At 40.4% G+C, this 23355-nt stretch overlaps 1 protein-coding gene across 1 annotated transcript; it reads left to right on the top strand.

The window, feature by feature from the left end:
- Positions 1-6285: 6285 nt before the first annotated feature.
- LOC112630996 lies at positions 6286-9196 on the top strand. The gene is made up of 2 exons (XM_025395516.1): positions 6286-6297; positions 7835-9196. The coding sequence occupies exons 1-2, from the start codon at positions 6286-6288 to the stop codon at positions 9068-9070; spliced, it is 1248 nt and encodes a 415-aa protein (XP_025251301.1). The 3' UTR covers positions 9071-9196.
- Positions 9197-23355: the final 14159 nt, after the last annotated feature.

Here is a 23355-nt window from a genome sequence, read left to right as displayed (position 1 = left end):
ACTGAATATGAATACTGCAGAAACAATGTTCTTATGATAAATCCTATGCTACTAAGTAACATTGCATAAAACTTGAGGAGAATGCTATAATTTACTGTAGATAAAATAATTTCCCTTACAGTTGATGATGCATATTGATTTTAAATTCCAAAGAACTAAACATTGTGAACTAAGTATAGAATACATCTAAGTATAGAATACATATGCATCTGTTCTGATACCCATCAAACTGGACTTAAACAAAATCAGATAAATGAGTAGGTAATAAGTCATAGCAAAAGGATTCTTTATTTTCCTACTTTTAAACAGATGGAGTGCTAGTGCATTTAGCATGAATCATTTTATAAAAGTAAGTTTCTCAGAACATGCATGTTTCTTGTGAAGTTCCTTTGTACTCACAGTATTTCAGAATAAAAAAATAATGTGATTGAAAAAACAAGCAACAACTTCACAGGTTAACGGATGTTGTTTTAGTTCTATGTGAACAAATTTTAAAAGTATTTGTACAAACTTTATTACCATGATTGTATTTAAAAGCTAGGTGAAAATCCTATTGTTCAGTGGGAACTTCATCTTAGTGGTTTGTACACAACTTCTGGTCTTGTTATCTAAACTAACAAAGGTCATGTAAATAAACAGACATAAATTAACAGCATGATTCTTAGATAAACAGTGACATGGACTAGGAGTTAGTATTTCAGGAAGTTAGATAGCTTCTAAATAATGGAAATGCTATGGGTGTGATTTCTCTCAATGTTTATTATCTAGTATCATTCTACCCCTTGCTGGCTCATGAACTGGTATGCTTTTCATTCTTGCTGTGCTCATGATAACCTTCCCCTACCTGTTCCCCAGCTCCCTTGCCTTTCATGCAGCTTGTGTTTAATCTATATAAGGTTCAGGGCACTTTTTTTTCTGTGATTCAAGCTTTTTAAGCCTTGTTTTCTGTCCAGTCATTCCTTATCACACGTCTATCCATGCCCTGCTGTCTGTCTCTTTCAGATATTGTTTTAAAAGGTGATTAATTCCAATAACCCATTTCTAGCTTCCCGTTGTCTTAGTGTAAATTGGGGAGACTATTTCCTGACCTCAACATGAAGAAGTTGTGAAGGTCAAATGAGCTCTTGTGTATGAAAGGGCTTTGTACATAGCTACTGGCTTCACGTAGCCAAGGAGCTTCCGCTCCAGCCCTCAAATACAGCTTTTACCATTTGCTAGCCGTGTGAACTTCAGCAAGCTATGTAACTTTTCTGTGGAACTTCAGTCTCATAAAGTGGAAAATGGGGATCATAAATGTACTTAAATCCTGGGGTTGTTTGGTGATGGTGACATGAGATGATTAATACATATTATGAGGTCAGAACATGATTAGAACAGTTTCAGTTTTAAGCCCCCAGTAAGTGCTAGTACAAGTGCAGGGATCAGACGGTGTTTCTCCCTTGATATCGGTGTACTTCTTCACAGGTTCATCTCTCTCTAGCCTGAGGCGAAAGCTGGGCTATATCCCTTGAGCGTGGTCTGTCACAACTAAGGATAAGGGCGGGTGTAGGGATCCTGGCTGAGCACATGTCTTTTGAGGATTGCCAGGTACTTTTAACAGCTGTCTCTCTTTCTCTAAATAGTGTTCACTTGGCTTGGATTATCCTTTAATGACTTTATTTAGAATGACTTGTTTATGTCAATTTTTTCAATTTGCCGCCTATTTATGCTTAAAGCCACAAAAATACATCCTTCCTAATCTGGAAAATGGGAATAGTAAGAGTATCTATCCCTGGGGTTGTCATGAGATCAATTGAACCTCTTCCAAAAGATATAAGGAAGTATAATATTCTAGGAAGCTTTTGAAAAATAAACTGGAGAAAATAGCATTTCCAAATGTTACTTTGAACACAGGAAATGAGGTGAGAAGAAACAAAATATACAATAAAAACCTAATATTCTAAAACTTCAGTAAGTTAGTGATTCTTCCAAATGAACTCTCCTCTCAGAGTGGTTCTCTGAATTTAAGCTCAATGATGCTGTTGTTGCCCAAAATGTTTTGGGATTTCTTCTTTCAGAAGGGTTGTTAAGGACCTGCATGTAAATACTAACTCCTCCACTTTACGATAGTCATGACAAATATCTTCCTACTTCACAACTTCTTATTTGATATTGTTATAATTTTTGGTATACAGATGCTTTAAATAATTATTTCAGATAAATCTGTGAGTTCTTCCATTGTTTTGTGGTTCTTTTCCATCCAAAAATCAATTAGCTGTCCATTTAGATTTTGAGTTTTTTTAGTTCTTTTCTAGTTCAGTTTTCACATTTATTTCTTTATCTGGAATGTATTTCAGGAGACTGCATGAAGTGAACATTAAATCTGATTTTTTTTCCCCAAATGGTTGGCCAGTTTTCCTAGTGCCAGTTATTGAATAATCCATGTCTTCCCCATTAGTGACGCTTCATTTATTGGAATATTGAGTTTTCTTTCAGGGCTATCTGTTCTGAAATATTTGTCAATCTTTCTTCAGTAGTTCAATATTACTGTAATTATTATGGCTTTATAATATGTATTAACATGTGGTAGAGTAAATCTCATGTTATTATTCTTCCTTTTTGAAGTATTCTGGCTACTCTGTTTTTTCCTCCAGATGGAAATACATTTTTTTCAACTTCTAAAAATGTCCTGTTGGAATTTTAGTTACAATTGCAAATTAAGGGATAGATATCTTTGTCTAGGAGCATAACATATTTCTCAATCTATTCAAATCTTTTTTATTTCATTTTTTCTCTTTTTCTTTGTATAAATCCCTTTCAGTTCTTGCCAATACTATTTATATGTGAATAGAATCTTTTTAAGAAATATATTTGTTCCCAGGTTTCAATACCCCAAAAAAGTTATATTTCTCAATAAGTTATTGCTAGATCAGTAGAAAGTTATTGATTTTAATAATTATTTTATAAGAGATTTTCAATCAAGTTTCTTAAGTTTTCTAGGCAAAAAGTATCTGCAAATAAAGGCAATTTGTCTACTGCTTTGCAATATTTTACTTAGTATTTCTGTTTGTCTTATTACAGAATGACTTCGCATAATTTTAAATAATAGTGGTGAAAGCAGGCATATTTATACCTGCTTTTAATGAAAATGCCTGTCTGCCATTGAGTATGGAAATTTAAAAATACACACAAAAGTAAATGAAAGTCTAATGTGCCTCTCACCTAGCCTCAACAATTATCAACATTTTTGCAGACACTTTTAGTGGAATTATAAATTAATCCAGTCTTTCGAATATTAATTTGGAAGTATCTATCCAAATATTGATCTGCAATTCCATTGCTAGGCATTAATCCAACAAGTACACCTGCATCAATAGACAAAGACATTCAAGGATGCTCTAACTGTATGTAATTGCAGAAAATGAGAAAATCGTCTAAATGGTCCCTAACAGGTGAGTGAAAAATATGGTTCATTCATATAACTGTACTCAACTACTATGAAAAATTTTGGAAGGTCTGTATGTGCTGATGTAGGAAGATGTACAAGGTACTTTATGAAATTAAAAAATAAAAAGCAGGCCAGCTGCGGTGGCTCACTGTAATCCCAGAATTTGGGAGGCCAGGCAGGTGGATCACCTGAGGTCAGGAGTTCAAGACCAGCCTGGCCAACATGGCGAAACCCCATTCTCTATTAAAAATACAAAAATTAGCTGGGCATGGTGGCATGCACCTGTAATCCCAGCTACTCAGGAGGCCTTTGGAGAGAAGGTGTAAACTTAATTTGACTGTCTTACCAGTAGCATTATTATTTTTATAAAATTTTATTAAAAGATATGATGTTGGCTATCAGTTTAACATTTACTGAAAGTTTTTTTAAAATATAGTTGTTGTAATTGGGAATAGGTGCTAGATTTTTATCACTTATCGAGACAATAAGGTTTTTATTCTTATATAACCTAAATGTATTTTTATATAAACTATTTTCCTAGTATTGAAATATCCTGGTATTTCTAGGATAAGATCTACCTGATTGTTTAAAATGACTGACATTATTGAATATAATTTGCTGGGGTTTTTTTTTGGTATTTTGGGGTGAATTCTGGCATTGAGTTTCTTATGTGAACTTTTATTTTTTGAGTGTCCTTTCTTTATCTTCTTTTTTTTTGAGATAGGGTCTTGCTCTGTTACCCAGGCTGGAGTGCAGTGATGAGATCACGGCTCACTGCAGTCTTGACTTGTCGAGCTCACATGATCCTCCCACTTCATCTTTTCAAGTAGTTGGGACTGCAGGAGCCTACCACCAGGCCCAGATAATTTTTTACTTTTTGTATAGATGGGGTCTCTTGGAACTCCTGGGCTCAAGCCATCTTCCCCCCTTAATTTCCCAAAGTGCTGGGATTACAGGTATGAGCCGTTATGTTTGGCATATACCATTTTTGATACGTTTTATAATAAAAAAGAGTCTCACTCACAAAAAAAAATTAAATTTTAGTGTCTTTACTCATTTAGAAAGGGGATTTTATGTCTTTCAAAATTTGCAAGAATTTGCCTAAAGCCTCTCTCAGTCTTTAGGCCTTTTTAAATTTCTCCCCAGCTTTGATCTACTTACTTTTTCTACTCCTAGATTCAATTTGGGTGATTTATGGTTTTCCAGAAAAAAATGTTTAGAACATAGCTAATTTCATATAGTAGTCTCACATAATTTATAAAAAGTCTCTTTGGCGGATCAGGAAGTCAGGAGATTGGGACCATCCTGGCTAACACGGTTGAACTCCGTCTCTACTAAAAAATACAAAAAATTAGCCGGGTATGGTGGCGGGCGCCTGTAGTCCCAGCTACTTGGGAGGCTGAGGCAGGAGAATGGCGTGAACCCGGAAGGCGGAGCTTGTAGTGAACCGAGATCATGCCACTGCACTCCAGCCTGGGTGACAGAGCGAGACTGCACTCCAATCTGGGTGACAGAGTGAGACTCTGTCTCAAAACAAAACAAAAAAAAGGTCTCTATATCTTTATATCTCCTTATTCCTTTATATTTTCTTTCTTTTCTTTTCTTTTTTTAATAGATTCATCAGCGATTTCTCCATTTTCTTGATCTTTTTCCAAAGAATTACCTTTGGAATTGATCAAAAACATTGTTTGTTTTCTAATCATTAATTTCTGCTCCAAACTTTCCCCTAATCCTCCATTTCTTGGAGTTTAATTTTTTAAAAAGCATTAATCAGTTCACTTATTTTTGCTCTTTCTAGTTCAAGTTTTCCCTGCCAAATGATGTTACTAAACTCAGTGTGGTTTCAAATATTTTTTCTAAAAATCTGCTCTCAGAGGAGGAAGATTTGCTATCACTGATGATGTCATTTAAAAGAATGTGACTCAGACTCTTGTGGCAAATTTCTAAAGAATTCTAAAAATGTTTGAGTAATGGGAAGGCAATTGTAGCAAGCTTATGACCTACTCTGAAGGAGCCAATTTGTAAAACCTGCACGTTTGCTGAACATTATCTGCCCTTATATATTTGGAAATAATCAAGTGCTAGGATTTAAAAAGGAGCTTTCACTTTTGTTTATTGGGATGCCTTCTGATACTGCATGTCTGTAAACCAAGATATTCTTAATATTTCTCTTTTTGTGAAAATGTATTTAAACACATCATATATACAGTCTGGCTTCATTTTTGCTCCCAATAGAAATTAACCTCAGATGAAACATTTTTCAAACAAATATTAAAAATTGTTCACATGCTAGAATGACCAGGTTTTCCTTGCAAAAACCAATTCAGTAGATTGATGATGTGGATGAAGGCAGAATGTGTTATTAAAAATAATTAAGTGCTCTGATAGGCCACAATTATAAGCAATAAAAATAATCTCTAATAAAATGTATTGTGCCAATAGAAAGGTAGATTTCAGGTGTGACCTTTGCCAAGGTATGCAGCAGAACTTATTAGAGCCATGTATTTGTAGATTATGTAACAGTTTTTAAGTGGTCAGGAAGGGGAGGATTTTGTGGTCAGAAAAGTGGAACTGTCCTATTTAACATATGACCCTGGCCAGTCCCATCTCAAATTACTGTTGATCAAGTTACAGATGGCTGGGAAGCCCAGGTGGAAGGGAAGCCTAGAATAAGCCCTGACAAAATTGCAATAAACAGTAGGCCACAAAGCCAGTGGCCGTTATCATTAAACACTTACTGAAGTATTTAATATAGAAAATAATGCAAAGAAAAATTGTTTCGCAAAGCACTATGAACCAGAAATCACTTAAAAAGGCTTTAACATATCCTCCCCTGATGTCTTTAGGAAAGCTAGAACATGACCAAAACCGTAAGTAGACCCCCAGACTAACAGCTTTATGATCATGATTTGAAAGCATTTTGTTTTGCACTTGCATGCATCTCAGGTTTAAGTTTCCAAATTTTTAAAGCATTTAAGTGCCTAATGATCTAGGAATTTACTCTTGAGAATAAACACCACTAGGAACCAATAAATGGAAGCCCAAACTTTTATTATCTCTAGCAATTTCAAATAGGGGCACACGTATAAAAATTTATATATTCAGCATTGGTCTCAATTGGTTGCCTTTTACAGAAGCACTTTAATGGGACAGTAAACCAGAGCCCAAACAGAGAAAAAAAAAAAATCCTAATTTTGTGTTATTGTGGTTGCAAAATTTTCAGAAAAGCACGGATCTAAAGCCCAAGCCTGCTAAATGATTCACATGAAGGCAGAGCCTGAGGCCAAGTTTAAGTGCTGATTTTACTAGGAGGTACAATTCCAGGGTTTTAAGGGTGAAAGGAAAGGCGAAGGCAGGCAAAAATACAAGGTGGTACATTATTGAGCTGAAAACAACTTCACATGCAAGGACAGCTTCCAGACAAACCATGTAGAACCAGCATACCTTGGGACTGTGTGGATGGCAGGGAAAGGAGTTTCTATGCTGGCTACTTCATTCTTTCTGTGCCCTTTGGGGAAAGTATGCCTCACGGGGCTCTAACTCTCCCAGTCTTCTGAGGGCAGCACCTGATCCCTCCAGGTTAACTGCTAGGGAAGAGCATTCTGTTCCTTCAAATTTCTCACCTGAGTCTGAGAGCATCCTATCATCACAGCCTCTGTGTCAGGGAGGCAGTGCTGAAGCATGACCCTCATCTGGGGGAGGCTGTCGGGAGATGGCACTGGAGGCCAGGCCTCTACCCTAAGCAACAGTTGCAGGCCGGCGTAGAGGTGGACGGTGGGACCCAGTAAATCCGGGGAGGCACATCAACCGGGTCTGGTAGGGCATAGCCTTCTTGGACCTAAGCCATTCCTGCTGCTGGTGTTCACTGCTTTCTCAGAAACAGCACGGATTTAGCTCTCAGATTTTGTAAACTGTGATTTTCTCCCTTATTCCTCAACGATCACCTAGCCACGACCTTCTTTAACTCTTCCCCCCACCCCCCAACTTTTGAGGAAATGATTTTTCTTATAATTTGAATGTTAATAAACCGCACCCATTTAGAAACTACGGTTTGATGATCTTGGGCAACTGTATACGTCATGTTGACGCCACTCCTATCAAGATATGAAATTGTCCCACCACAGCCCCAAAGTTCCCCCGCTCCTGTGCATTCCATTCTGTCCAGTTCCACTCCTTTGTAACTGCTTTGCATCGCTACCGTTGCTTCTTCTAGAATGTCTTATAAATGGAATCAGGCCGACCATAGCTTTTTTGGGTTCTTCCCCACACACAGCATCGTGTTTTTCAGCTCCACCCACGTGGTTTCGGGTATTAATCCTATGGTAGGACAAGCTAGACGCTGGAGAACTCCTTATGCGCCGTTAGGTAATTTTAACCCGCATCATCTCATTTCTATTGTCACAATAGAAGAAACTGAGGCGCGCCCGGCGTGTGGGCGTGGGAGGGAGCACCCGGGCTGAAGGCCGACTTCGCCGGTCAGTCGGCCTGGACCTGCTAGCACCCGCTGTCAAGCCTGAGGGGACAGACGGGTCCTGGGGTCAACGACAGGCACCGGCTCGGGCAGACGCACAGCCCAGGAAGCAGGCGCGTCGAAAGCTCCACGCCCAAGCCCAGGCAGAGGGCTCGGCGGGCGCGAGGCTGAGGGCCCAAGAGGCCGGGGCCGCTATCCCCTCGCCACCGGGACGCCCTCCGGGTCTCCTTGCCCCACCAGAGAAGCCCGCGGCGGCTACTCCGAGGCGCAAGGGCAAGGCCGCAGCGGGCAGCGATGGACCAAATGCAGACAACACACGACGCGGACAGACGGGAGCCACCGCGGCGTCTCCGCAGGCGCAGTTCTATAAAAGCGCGCTGAGCCGCATCACGCTGCTCGTTTCCTTCCGCGCGGAGCCGGCGCTACTTCCCTCCCGACCAGGCCGCCGGGCCCGGAGGAGCAGAGACGTCGGCAAGGCAGCAACGGCCCGCAGCGGCTTTTCGCCTGCTTCCTCCGCTCGCTCTAGAGGGCAGAGCGAGGCGCGGGGCTCAGCATGCCGCTTCCCCGCCACGGAGGTGGCCGCCGCGCTCCGGCCTGCTGTAAAGGACCGAGCAGGAAGAGCGGTCTCTGGTTTCTGTGGTATCTGGGGACAGTTTCCCGGCGCGAGGGAAACAAAGATGCTGGCGTGGAGCGGCCTGCCCGTCGCTATTGTCTGGCTGCCTGTCAGGGAGCAGCCGCTTTCGCTTTCTTCTGCCGAACGGAACGTGGTGACTCGGGGGCCGCGGAGCGCCCTCGAGGCAGCTTTGTCTGTGGAAAAGGAGCGCGGCGGGCGGCCTATGGGAATGGTCACCGCCCGCTTTCCGCGGGAGGCGCGCCAGGGACCGCGGCGCGATTTCTCCGCCTTAGCGAAAGAAAGGAGAAGCCGGGATTTGTGGCCGCTCCGTCTTCGTTCCGATTTGAGCTCTGGCGTCGGCGCGAGGGGACAGTGCTGTCAGCGCGCACCCCCTCCGTCGCCGTCAGGGTCGTGCTCCTTAGGTTTCCTGCGGTTTTTCTGCTGCTTTGAGACAGTGTCTGGGACCAAGTTCTCACAACATCGTCTTCTCTTCTCGCAAATAATCGTTTTACCATGTTGTTCTGCTGAATCCACCGGGCGCCTCAGACACGGGCCCTGACGGCACCACCGGCCTGAGGGAGGCGGGAGGGCTGTGGGGCTGCAAGCTGGTTTGGGGATCCCATAATCTTAGAATTTTAATGCAGAGCCAGTGGAAGCGCCTGGTCAGAGAAGCGGGAGGCAACTGAACCTAAGGAAGGGGCTTGGAGTCAGCAGTGAAGCTCTATTGTTTATTTTAGTTTTATTTTCATAGATTCAGGAGGTAGAAGTGCAGCTTTGTTACTTCCAGGTATTGCACAGCGGTGAAGTCTGGGCTTTCAGTGCTGCCCCCACCCAAATAGTGTCCTTTGGACCCATTAGGTCATTTCTCATCCCTCAGGGTGACTGCTATTTAAAAGGCATCTATTGTTAGAGCAGGCAAGCTGCAAGGGCAAAAAACGAAACAAAAAACAAAACAGGGTTGGGGGGAGCATAGAGTATTTTTTTTTTTTTTTTGACAGCGGCGCAGTAAAGTTTGGATTTAGAGCTTTTTGTTACTGCCCATCTCCCATACTCCTGTTTTATTTCTCTTTGTAGCATTTATAACCTCCTGGTATAACGCATTTTACACGTTTATTGGCTTCTCTGCCCACTTGATTTTTATCTCCTTTTGGAGAGCAGGAAATTTTTTTCTTCCCTGGAGCCTAGCACGGTACCTAGCAGTGTACTGGGGGCTTTGTAAATATTTGCTGAATCAGTGGATAAAAAAGAAACAGGGCACATTATCTAAAGTTATTGTGAGACAAGCATAAAACCAAAAGGCGAATGATGCAAGGCGAAGTTATCTCTTTGAACCTGCTCTTTGTGTTTTGGAGCAGTAATACATTAGGACTAGCTAAGAAGGAGTCACGCCAGCATTCCATTTTCCAAATAAGAAAGTGAAACAAGTGAGCTCTCATTTCTGGGATGCTTTCCACTTCATTAGAGGGATTGGTTCTCTGAGGTCAGCCCATCAAAAATTTATGAATAAAATGGAAGCCATTTATTACTGTTCCTCTGTTACCCTCAGACATATTCTCATTTCCAGCAGCAGGGAGTTAGGGTGGCATGCCTCGTGAGCAAAACATGGGGCTTGGGGACATTCAGAACACCTACAAGATGGTGGTGTACATAGATAGTGCTTGGAGACATATCTGGGGAGTGTTTCAGATGAAAATTGGCCACATCCTCCTATTACCTGTTTCAAAAATGGCCCCACAGGTTGTACATTTATAAGTGGTGGATTTGTTTTGAGGGAAGTGAGAGGGAGGAGTACACTTTGTTTTGGAGTGAAGAGGATCAGGGTAGCCAGCTCCTCTGAGAAACTACCCCAGTCTCAATCTCCATTCCTTTGGAACTTTTTGTTAGGAAAAGGCCACATATTGGCTGGGAAAATTTATAACCTGTCACGGTACAGTTGGAAAGCTCTAAATAAAAAACAAGTTAAAAATTTCGTGTATTCCTCAGTCACCCAGTAATTATAGCATCCTGGTACACAAAACTGGAGGTATCCTTGGAGGTCATTTATTTATTCAACAAGTACACTGTATTTATTGAACATTTTTCATGTGCTAGGCATTGTTCTAGATGCTGTAGATACAGCAGTGAACAAAACACAAAAATCCCCTCTTTCATATTGTTCCACTCCCAGGGCCCTTTCATCCTTTCAATATGTTATTTTCCTTATTTTAGCATTTGCCACAACCACCTTCTTTGCTAGTTGGTTCCCTTTCTTCAGTAATTTTTTAAAAACTCATTTCTTCAATCCCTCAACTCATCTGAGATATGAACATACCAAAAATATATGATGAAATACAATTTAAAAGTCAGATCCTTTTTAAAAAAAACTTTTAACCAGAACGAATCCACTTCTAAAATTTTCTTTTTTATGCCTGTAATATTTAAAAAGCCTAAAAATGATCTTGCTGGTTTTCTTCAGTTGACTGTTGTGTAAGTGAAAATTACTTCCCAAATCCTACTACTAGCTATTATAATCAAATCAGCTTTCACTTCCATGAGAATATTTCCTTCACAAGACTTTGGTTGACCATAACCAATTTTATAGTAATATACAACAAAAAAATGTGGAGAATAGCAAAATTAAACACATTTTTTTTGAAAAATAGAGGTTTCTTTTCCAGGATTTTTTTTAAAGAGTAAATAATGTTAGCTTGGAGGCTTAGAATGTAAATGTATGACGGGATTCTAGTGCACAGCACAGCCCCATAAGGAATATTCAAGCCTAATTTATCTTAGTTGTATTATCTCTGACTCTCTTCCACCGGTTTTCTCTAAACTTATTTCCTGTCATTCAGTCTAAAATGCTCACTGCCTCAAATGTTCCCTGAAGACTATGGCTTAACTATAATTCTTCCCCTTCCACATTTCACATTTAAATGTGTTTTATTTCAGACTTGCTTAAACATTCTTGTGAACTATCCCTACTTCCCCGCTTATCCTCTTCAGCCTAAACCGAGGAAGCATGCTGAGCTCCTCACTTCTCTCCCCCAGGTTGCTCAAGCCTAGGAATCACAGCCAGATTACTTAAAATGCTAGTGATTCTCAATGCTGGTGGACATACTAGAATCACTTAGGAGACTTTAAAAATACTGGTTTCCTGGCCTACCCCTGACCAAATAAATTAGCATCTATGGCATTGGAGTCCTAACACTGATATTTTTATAAAGCTTCCCAGGATATTCTAATGAACAGCCAGTTTGACAAACTGCAGCAGGCAGCCCAAGTATCTGTCCTCGGCAGTGATTCTCAAACTTCAGTGTTTCAGCATCGCCTGAAAAGCTTGTTAAAACACAGATTGCTAGACCCTACCCGCTGAGTTAATGATTCAGTAGATTTAGGGTAGAGCCCCCAAATTAGCATTTCAAACAAGTTCACAGGTGATGCTGATGCTGCTGGTTCAGGGATCATTTTTTGAGATCCTCTGTTCTCAGACCAACAGAAACAAAGACATGCAAGAAAAAAATGAGAGAAAAAAATTGGGAAGATTTTATTTGGTATTTCAAACAAAGCTTTGAAGCAGTTATAAAGGTGCAAATTAGAAATGAGCTTCTTTACCTTTATTTTATGGTTTAGTGTGATTTTAAAATTTAAAATTGTATTTGGGAAAAGAGGACTACCATAATTTTTTTATGTTGGGGTAGTTTCTAGAAGTCTTAGGCCCTGTGCATTTTTTTTTTTCATATAAACCTCACCTTTCACCCTCCATGAGAATGTTTCGCCCAGATTTTGCCTGAGCATAACGAGCCTCACAGTAGCCCACAACAAAACATTTGTGGAGAATAGCAACATAAAACACACACACACACACACGAGTGAGAGTGGAAGAGAGAGATCTCACTTCCAGCAAAAATGCATAAGGCAGAAATAGTGTTTATCTTGTTTTCCTGGTGATAGGCAAACCTTATCTTGCATGTTCAAGCCTGTGACAGAGAACTTGACACATGAAGGGCATGCAGATATCATTGCAGAAAACTTGTCCGAGTTATGGAAATAAAGAGTACTTTGCTTTTGACTAATTTTCCCATCCGTTTTTGCAGTTTATGCTCCCTCTACCAGCTCATGAGATTACATGGAGAAAGTCAGGTGCAGGAAGCTTTCAAACTTGCCTAGAACCTTACAGCTCATTAGGTATAAAATGAGAATTCTTGGCTCCCAAACTCTTTATCCTTTTCTCTAGAACATGCTGTAATTCAAATGCCAGAACACTGGATCTGAAGGGAAGAGAGAAAAGATTTAATACTCTTCAACCCTGTAAAGTGAAATGGAAGAAAAACACGCTCAGTTTTCAAGTTCATGAAACAGTTACAAGAATTTGGATGCAATTTATGATACCTGAGGGAGGAAAAATAGGAAAAGGAAAGAAAGAGAAGTAGAAAAGATTTCAGGGAAAACACCTGTATAGTTAGCTAATAGTCTTAGGGCCAGAAAGAGATTCTGTTGGACCTTAAGGAAGACAGGATAGAAGACTCATCATTTTAGCTTTGGTTCTTACGAGCCACCCAAAAATTTAGTGGCTTAAAACAAGAGCATTTTATTGCTGAAAATTCTTTGGGTTAGGAATTCAGGCGGGGGTCAGGGAGGATGGCTTTTTTTCTGTTCCATGTGGTCTTGATTAGGGGTATCTCAAGGGGCTGGAGGATCCAAGTTTGGCCTAATCCACAAGTCTGGACCTTGGTTCTCCTCCATGTGCCTCCCTCTCATTCCACATGGTCTTGAGTAATTCAGTAGTCTAGCTCAGGCATTTTTACATGGCAATGGTTTACCAAGGGGTAGAAGGAATCACAGAGCATTACTTTCATTGTATTCTGTTGGTCAAAGCAAGTCAGAGGGCCATTCTGGATTCAAAGAACTGGAAAATAGATTCTACCCTTGATGGGTGGATGGTACAGGCACATTACAAAAGGAATGTGGTTAGGCTAAGTAAAAGAAGCCAGACACAAAAAAGCACATATATTATGCTATTTATATGAAATTCTAGATAAGGCAAACTACAGTGACAGAAAGCAGATCACTGGTGGCCTGAGGCTAGAGGATGGGGATTGCCAGCAAAAGGGTATGAGGGAGCTTGTTGGCATGATAGAAGTGTTTTGTACCTTGATTGTGGCAGTATATATACAAATGTATACGTTTGTCTAAATGTATGCATTTTATTGTAGTTATTTAGGTAAAGCATACCTTAAAAAAAAAGGTACGAAATAGGAGGTAGGAAGGATTGTCATGACCACCATCAGAAATGATCTACCACACATAAAAAGTTAGATCTGAAGGGACCTTAAATGATCCTGTGGTCCAATGTCTTCATTCTACAGATAAGGAAAGTGAGGCTCAGAAAGTGGACCTTGCCAAAGGATACTCTGCTAGTTTGTGATAAAAGCAGAATTGGAATCCAGACTCCTGACCACAGTCTTCCTGTCACTCCTTCCACATCCTCAACAGGATCAGGGAAAAGGATGCCCTGGCCTGTGTCCCACTGAAACACAGAATTTCCAGGGGTCAGTACAAACAGTCAAGAACAGAGATTTCTGTGCTCTGTTCCTAGTTCTGAGAGACTATGGACACATTCCTGTAACTATTCCATGAGTCAGTGTCTACAATAAAAGTGAATGGAACAATGTTTAGAAACAGAATAGAAAACCATGGGAAAAAAAGAGCACCTATGCCACACATCTGTGGCCGGCAGTGCCATCTTGGGTGTCCTAGGAGGGTATTGATGGGAAAAGACAAGGAGGGCTCTGGAACGATTGAAATGTTGTTATTTATGTAGATTTTACTAAATTAATAAACCCACCTTTCAGACTTGTAAGGTGAGAATTATTGCTAGCTTTTGTAATGTGCTCTATAGAGTAAGATAGAGTTGAAATAATAAATAGTATAGCAACCCATAGTAAAATGCAAATGTTAGTATTTAGGGAATTTGAAAAAGTGAATACAGTTTACTCTCTTTTTAGTGTACTTTCTTCACTCAGAAAAAATGACTTTGAACCTTGTCCAAAGTCTCAGACATTTATCAGATGTATTTAATTCCTTTGGATGCCAAAGATGCTTTTTAAAAAATGTCTACAACAGATGTTAAAATGCTGTCAGCTGAATGATTTGCTGCTGGGACATCAGAGAGTAATACCCTGCTGATCTGTGGCAATTACCTAGAGAACAATGGACTTGAACTTTGGATGGAATCTGAAATTTTTTCTAACACAAAGTCATATTTGAAAAATGAATGATTCAGCAGGGAAAGTATTTTTCAAGAGAACATTGCCCTGATACATTTCTGAAGATTGGGTTTTTCTTCATTTTCGTTTTGGTTGTTGTTACTTCCTCATTTTTCTAATACCTATATCTTAAAAACGATTATATAATAAGCATTTTATTAAATGAGGGCTGGGACACTGATTTGCATCTTAGAGTTGTGGCTTTTGTCTCATAGTTGCAGGCTGGGAGGAGTCTGCTCCTTCACAAACATGAAATGCAGTTGCAGAATAACTCTACTACCAAGTGGAAAGTGGTGCAATTATGGAAATAATTCAAGCCTAAAATATCTACTCTTATTTGGATAACCCCAGCTGGCTACCGTTAGCTTTGGTACCGAACGGATTCCCCCTGCTTTAAGTTGGATTAAAGAGGGAAAAACAATGTGGAATGTAAAGAAATCAGTTTAGGGCTCTCTTAGAGTTTAACCTCAGCAATCCTACAAAATTTAGCTTAGTCTGGGCCCAAATATTTCAATTAAAGACCTTTAAAAAAGCGATATTTCCACTCTTGGGGCTGCCATTTTTTGAAATATCTGGACTACCCAACATGTGATATTATTCATTACCCATGCAGACTTTTTACTTAGGTAAATGCACATTTTGCCAGTTTTTTTGTTTTGTTTTTTTTTTTCCCAATCAACATTGGCAATCATGTACAGGTCACCAGTACTACCTTAGGGCCTCAGGAGCCCAGCATGAAATGAGACTCACGACAGAGATGAACCAAAATTTCTAGGTCTCCTACATCCCTGCCGGGCTGGCTCCCACTTCCCACCATCACTGCTATTCCTGTGGCACTAACGGTTTTAGTCACCTCCTATTTACCACATTGGTGAGGAAGGGATTCTCACCCTAAGGTTATGCTGTTGGCCAGACACACAGCACCTGACACTGGACACTTGGGATTGACAGCAGCTTATTAGTCACATATACTCATAGCCAGGGGGAGAGGGATAGGGCACACAAGAGCAAATGAAGGTTGTCCTCGGCAACTGAATGAATAAGCAGGGGCTTGGGAGGCAGGCTTTGTGGTAACAAGAGGGTGGGATGCCCCCTGCTTCCTATAGGATGATGTGATTGGCTTGTTTCAATTCCATGGGCTGGCAGGGAACGGAAACCCAATGCTCAGGGATAAGGAGGAACAGCACCTGATGAGGAGGGTAGATTGGCTAGGGGAGCTTATCTGCAGAAACAGAGAGGGAAGAAGATTTTCAATTAGGCCATTTGAGGCCGGCCCTCTCGATTTTCCCCAGATGACAAGTAATACTGCTCCTTACTTTTAGGTCTGACACCACAATAGCAAAGTCAGGACATTATTTCTAGACCACCATCTACTATGCCCTCTTATAACTGGGAGGAAAAAAAAGAGATGGAGTGTGGCAAAGGATGCAGGCCAAACGCTTTTAGTAAATACTTTCAATTTGTCAAAAAAACAAATGTTTACAGAATATCTTGATGTGCCATCACTAGAGTAGGCACAGGGACTTAGAGAGGAGTGGACCACAATCTTATTTGGAAGGAGTCACGTGGAGGAGATGGGGAGGGCACAAGTAGATGATTATAATACAGAGTGATGGATGTGGGAATTGGGATTTGCACATGTGCAGTGAGAGCACGGTGATGGGAGCATTTATCCAGCAAGGTGAAAGGTCACAGGGATAAGGGACAGTGGCCCCTGAGCTGGCCTCGAAGGATGAGTAGGAGTTTGCCAACTGGAGAAGGAGAGAAATGGGAGCATTATCTCAGGAAGCAACCAGTAGTTGGGGAGCATTGTTCCAGAAGGGCTGTTCCAGGAGTTTTCTACTCCTTTCACTGCTCCCGCCCCCACCACCCTGCATTTCCCTTTGGTCCTTCTTTTTCCCCCAGGTATCTTCTCATATTTGCAGAATCAGATTCTTTCCTCATATTGTTCAGGGTCATTGCTGTTGGGGGTGGAGGTGATGGGAGCAGGAGCAGGGAAAATGAGAGAAGTGTGCCGAGGGGGCTGAAGAAATAACAAGAATGAACTTTACTCACCTGACCATCTTACCAAAGGCTGCCTTTGCGTGCATGTGTAAAACTTGCCAGTCACTGGATATACCAAAGACCCCAGTCCTGGAACAGGCCAGCTGGGCTCTGTCCGAAGCTCTGTTATGGAGTACTCAGATTCCCTGACCACTCATCTGCTGTCATTCTCTGCTGCTCTTGGAATCCTCTCCATACACTGCTCCTCCTCCCCTTGAACGAGATGATCAACTCTTTCTAAAAGCCTTAAACTTCTCTAGAGACTGAGGAGGCAGGAACCAAAGAGTTTAAGCTCTTTTCATCCAGTCCAGGGGCACTGCCGTCAATGTTTCCACTTAGATCAGTGAGCTGTATTTATTTTCTTACATGATTTTCTGCCTTCACATGTGCTGATCCCTTGGACTGGAAATTGCCTGCACTTCCTCTCTTCCTCTCTCCCTATGTTCTCATCTGGAAAACTCCTACCCATTATTTTTCAAAGCCTAATTCAAAATCACTTCTTCAGTGAAGGCTCCCTTGACTCCCTCAGGCAAGCTAGTTGCTACCTCTCAGGGCTCTTTTAGCAGCTATTTTAAACTTCAAACACATTGATTATAATTCTGTTTGCATGCATTTCCTTCACTCATCTAAGCTTCTGAGGCATTTTTGTTTTTATGGCAACCCACAGTAACAGACACATAGTAGGTATTCAGTAAAAGTTGAATGAATGAAAGGAGATAAAAGCCAAAGAAAAAACCCTTAAAAATCTTACATATATATAAAACTTCCAACTATCAGTTGGCAGAAAATAGACTGCAGAGAAAGATGTTAAACACTACCCCAAAATGCAATCAGCAGAACCCGAAGAGGGGAAATTCTTTAGGACAAACAACCTAGTTTTCTGAAAAATAAATTACAAAGAGGGAAGAGAGAGAGATGGAAGATGGCCTCTAATTAAAAAGAGACTTAGAAGACATAACAATCAATTGCAAAGCATGTACTTTATTTGGATCTAATTTTTAAGAAATTAAATTATGACATTATGAGACAATGAGAAATTTAAACATTGACTGGATATTTGATAACATGAAGGACTATTAGTTATTTTAAGCATGATGATGATGTTATACTTATTTTGACAGGAGAGTAGCCATTATATTTCAGTGTTAAGTAATGAAATGTTTACAGGTGAAATGATACAATATCTGGAATTTGCTTCAAAATAATAAGGGAGGGAGGAAATGGACAACAGTGTGAATGAGGCAAGGTTGGCTTTGGGATTGGTGATTGTTGCAGCTGAGTGATGGGCATACAAATAGTCACTATATAAATATTGTTATGTGTGCTTGAAATTTTTCTTGTGTTGTTTAAAAACAAAAAATAATCATTTTCTGATAGTATTTTAATAACAGAGTTAAAATGATTACTCCTCACCTCAATGTGAAAAAGTTTTTAAGTTTAACGTATGGTTATCTGCAATTTAAAAAATGTATTTATATATGTGCTAAAATATTCCCCAAAGGGACATAATTTAGAAAAAAACGAGTAAATCCAATTAGGAACATCTGTTTTTCAAAGTGATATCTATATAATAATATATCAACTAGCAAGCTACTTTATTTTATTATTATTACTGATTGCAGGTTGTTCTTAGGTGCAAAGCAAATTTGGAAAAATAGTTTCTAAGCACCATCACCAACAATGTCAGCAATAAGTAGATTTTGAAGTTTGTTCACTTCCACAAAGTCCAAAGTTCTGTAAGTTAAACAGTGGGTTTCCAAGGGTGCTTATCAGTGTGGTTAAACAAGGTATGGTGATACTGACATGGGCATTGCTTTTGGGGGGGAAAAAAAAAGCTTCGTTGAATCACTTTACACAACATGGGTTACTTAGAAAGAATATTAAATGTTTTATCATTTGTATCTTCAATTTAACATTACTTTTTTTTATGATAAATATTTTCCCAAACCTAAAGATTGTGTGTCAAAACTTGTTTTTCTTTTTTAGACTTGCCCAGTAGAGTCTGAGGATGTGGGCTCAGTACCCTGTCTCCCCTGCCCCCAAGAGTATGGATGTTCTGAGTCCCTTAGTCCTTTTAATTGATGGTTGTCATTAAATGTGTGTTTAGTTGAAATAGTAATGTCATATGTAAACGTTTTAAGTTTTTAGATTAATTAAAAATATTTCTTAGTTCTAAATATATCTGAATTTTTCAGGTGTATGTCTACGTGTATGTTGCTGTATAACTGGGAAGCAGGTGTAGAAGGTTAAGACCTAACCTTTATTGAATGGCTATTCTGTCAGCTAATGTGCTAAGTGCTTTTCAGGTGTTGCTTCATTTAACCCTCCTGACACACAGTCATGAAGAATTTTACTATTTCCAATTTGTACGAAATATTAAAGGAGGGCTCAGAGAAAATAAGACACTTGTCCAAGGTCACACAGCTTGTAAGCAGGGGGAGCAGGGAGTTGGATGCCTATTACCCTGGTTTATACCATTTCCCCCCTTGTACTCTGATTAATCATTTTCTCCTCAAGACTGTGAACACCTCACTCCTCCCCCTTTTTTTTTGTTTTTGCTTTTTTTAAAAAAAGAGATGGGGCCTTGCTTTGTTATTCATGCTGGAGTGCAGTGGCACTAGCACAGCTCACTGCTGCCTCAAATTCCTAGGCTCAAGCAATCCTCCCACCTCAGCCTCCCAAGTAGCTGGTACTACAGGTGTGTACCTGTAATTTTTAAAATTTTTAAAATTTTTAAAATTGTGCCACCACACCCAGCTAATTTTTAAAAATTTTTTTGGCCGGGCGCGGTGGCTCACGCCTGTAATCCCAGCACTTTGGGAGGCCGAGGCGGTCGGATCACAAGGTCGAGATCATCCTGGCTAACATGGTGAAACCCCGTCTCTACTAAAAATAGAAAAATTAGCTGGGTGTGATGGCGGGCGCCTGTAGTCCTAGCTACTCGGGAGGCTGAGTCAGGAGAATGGCGTGAACCCGGGAGGCGGAGCCTGCAGTGAGCCGAGATCGCGCCACTGCACTCCAGCCTGGGTGACAGACCGAGACGCCGTCTCAAAAAAAAAAAAATTTTTGTAGAGAGATTGGGTTTTGCCATCTAGTCCAGGTTAGTCTTGAACTCCTGGGCTCAAGAGATCTTTCTGCCTCTCAGCCTTCCCAAGTGCTGTGATCACAGATGCGAGCCTGTGTGAACCCTTAAAGAGCAGCCTTCCATTAATCTTTGGGGATTTCACAACTCCTTAACTAAAGTGGATATTTAATAAATATTTGTTAGAAAATCTCAGCAAATCATTCAAGTGTCAGCTCAGGACATGAGTTGAAAGCTCTTTGCCAGCATATTTTAAACTCACTTTTGGGACTGACCGTATGTGATTATTGAATAACCATTTAAGAAAAATGTTTGAGAACACATTTGCAGGCTTCAAACTACATAAAGAAACGGGAGAAAAGGAATGATGCCAAAGACTGGGGTCAAGGTTAAAAAAAACGAGATTTAAATTTGGAAAATGATAAATTAACCAGAAAAGTTTATGTATTCGGGGTTTTACTATGTGATCTTGCTGCAGAACAAGTGGAGAAACTAACAACCCATGGAAGAAAATTCGTATAATACTGGGATCAAGTCAAAACACCTGATGGTTTTAGAGGACAGAATTTTCAGAGAGAAAAACACAACCAGATGACTCTCTGCACCCCTTCCCCAGGCCATGGGTGCCTGCCTGATTCCTATAGTAATGAAGGAACGTTTTCCTGATGTGACCATATTCATGGTGTCAGTGCAATCTCAGCAGAGATGACGCTCCCCACTCAAGCTGCCATGTGACTTGACAGGTGAGACGTTAAGTAATAGCTAAAAATATTATCTGCCATTTGTTGCATGCCCAATATATGCCAGGGGCACTAATAAGTGTTTTACATAAGTTATCTAATCCTTCCAGAACCAAACGAAGAAACTGAGGCTTAGAGAAGTTGGGATTTTGCAGCTAAAAGATCTTTCTCTTGGACTCTAAAGCCCAGGCATATTCTGGCAGGGATTATGGTAGCTGAGGATGACTAGTAGTGTTAGGAAGGTGAATTTTTGTTTAACAAGCCCCAATGACAAAAGTTTGTAAGCATTTAGACTGTTTCTGAGGAGCCATGCTCTAGAAATATCTAGAGACAACTAAGAAGGTGACAGGCCAAGGAGTTGGAGGATTGCTGGCCCAAGACCCCCAAGGACCTCTTTAGCAGAAACTCAGCATTTAGAAGCCAGGGTAAAAAGCCAAAGGTAAACTAACTTTAAGATGTCTGAATTTTCAATAAAGGAAACACTTCCAGGGAGGTGTTGAGTAGGTGAGATCATTGGGAATTTGCCCTGTTGTTTCTGGCACCTGCTTCTGTGTGTCTGGACTTTGTAGCACCTCCTGGCCTCAGTTCCTCCCTATTCTAGTTTGACATGCCCAGCCTGGCTTCCAGAGTCACCCCTCCAAAGCATTGAGGTTACTGTAAGCTCTTTGAGGGCAGAGGCTTGGTTACTGACAAGATTCCAGTATGGGAGCTGCTCAGTAAATATCTATGAACTGTTCCAGGGATCACCAAGTTCCTGTTGTCAAGAGAGAACCCTGGGCAAGAACCAGGGCCATGTTCCTTCCTGGTCTTCTTTTCCCTACTGCCTAAGGAGCTCAGCCATGGAACGTGGAAAAGCTATGGAGACAGTAACTCTGTGGTCATGCCAGTCAGGTCCTTTTCTCACTTTTATTGCAGACTGAAAGACTGTCCTGTCCTGAGGACAGGCTTAGCATTTTCCAGTATCATGATATGTAATGTCTATTTTTTATTTTCTTAAAATGTTTGGTGGGAGAGTGTCTACAGTGAAAAAGGTATATAATATCAAAGGCTGGTGAGGATGTGGAGCAACTGGAATGACTACACTCAGCTGATAGGAGGGAAAAGTAGTACAACCACTTTGGAAACCTGGGAGAATCTGCTAAAGCTGAACATGTATATACCCCAAAGCCCAGCAATTCCACTCCCAGGTGTATAGCCAATGGAGAGATGTACACATGTACTAGAATGTTCATAGCAACACTATTCATATTAACCTCAAACTGGAAACAATAAGTTCATCTATAGTAGAATGAATAAATTGTGGCATATTTATATGTGGGACACAGTAATGACATGAAAAAACTACAACTACATGCAATAATATACATGGATCTTACAATGCTGAGCAAAGAATCCGGACACAATAGAGTCCATAGTGTATGATTCTACTTACATAAAATCAAGATGTTTATATTAAAGTATAAAAAACAATTTTTGAAGGTAAACTCATCTATGGTGTTAGAAATCAGGATCATAATTATGTGGGAGCAGTGACTAGGCATTATACGATTCTGGAGTGCTGGTAATGCTCTGCTTTTTGATAAAGTTATTCGTTACATGGATTTGTCACTTTGTGAAAATTCATCAAGCTGTGTACTTATGATTGGTTCACTTTTCTATATGTGTGTTATACTTCAATACAATTTACAAAAAATATACAGTGAGGTCTTTGGAACCTATCTGTTAAAAGAGGTCTTTAAAATCATGAGTTGCAGGCCAGACACAGTGGCTCATGCCTGTAATCCCAGTACTTTGGGAAGCCAAGGCAGGCAGATCACTTGAGCCCAGGAATTCAAGACCAGCCTGGGCAACATGGTGAATCTCCATCTCTACGAAAAAACACAAAAATTTGGCCAGGCATGGTAGCACACACCTGTAGTCCCAGCTACTCAGGAGGCTGAGGTGAGAGAATCATCTGAGCCCAGGAGGTTGAGGCTGCAGTGAGCCACGTTCACATGACTGTACTCCAGCCTGGGCAACAGAGTAGACCCTGTGTCAAAAAGTAAAAAATAAAAATAAATAAAAATAAAAATCACGAGTTGACTTCTACATCATTTCTTTACCAGTAGAAATAAAGTAAATTCTGAAATCTTGTAGCATACAAACGTGCCTTGTGTGTTATTAAATATAACTAGTCTCAACATTTTTTTGTAAAATGATAGTTGTCTATTTAGAAAGAAGCCCATTTGCTAGCATCTTTTTAATAAGTGTTTAGTGAGAAGCATGTGAGTTTGTTTTATTTAGCCTGAAACTAATTGTATAGTGTGTCTGCTTCCTTAGAACAAAATTGGTTGCCACTTTGTTAAGCAATAGTAAATAGGTCAATTTCTGAAGGCCAGTAATGGATCATTTATAATTCATCAGATTGCTAATAAAATAAAATTGGGGGTCTCAGTTGGGCTGCAGTAACAGAATACCATAGACTGGGTGCTTACAAACAGCAGAAATTGACTTCTCACAGCTCTGGAGGCTGGACATCCACAATCAGGGTGCCAGCATGGTTGGGTTTTGGTGAAAGCCTCTTCCAGGTTGCAGGTGGCCATTTTCTTATCATATTTTTACATGGTACAGAGCAGAGAGTGCTCTCCTGTCCCTTTTATGAGGGCACTAATCCCATTCATAAGGACTCTACCCTCATGACCTAATTTCTCCTAAGAGTCCCACCACCTAATATCATCACCTTGGGGGTTAGGAT

This window comes from Theropithecus gelada, chromosome 9 (genome assembly GCF_003255815.1).
Source record: "Theropithecus gelada isolate Dixy chromosome 9, Tgel_1.0, whole genome shotgun sequence".
In the NCBI taxonomy this organism is placed as follows: domain Eukaryota; kingdom Metazoa; phylum Chordata; class Mammalia; order Primates; family Cercopithecidae; genus Theropithecus; species Theropithecus gelada.
The sequence above is the reverse complement of the archived record's forward strand: the minus strand, read 5'-3'. Positions and strand labels throughout refer to the sequence as shown.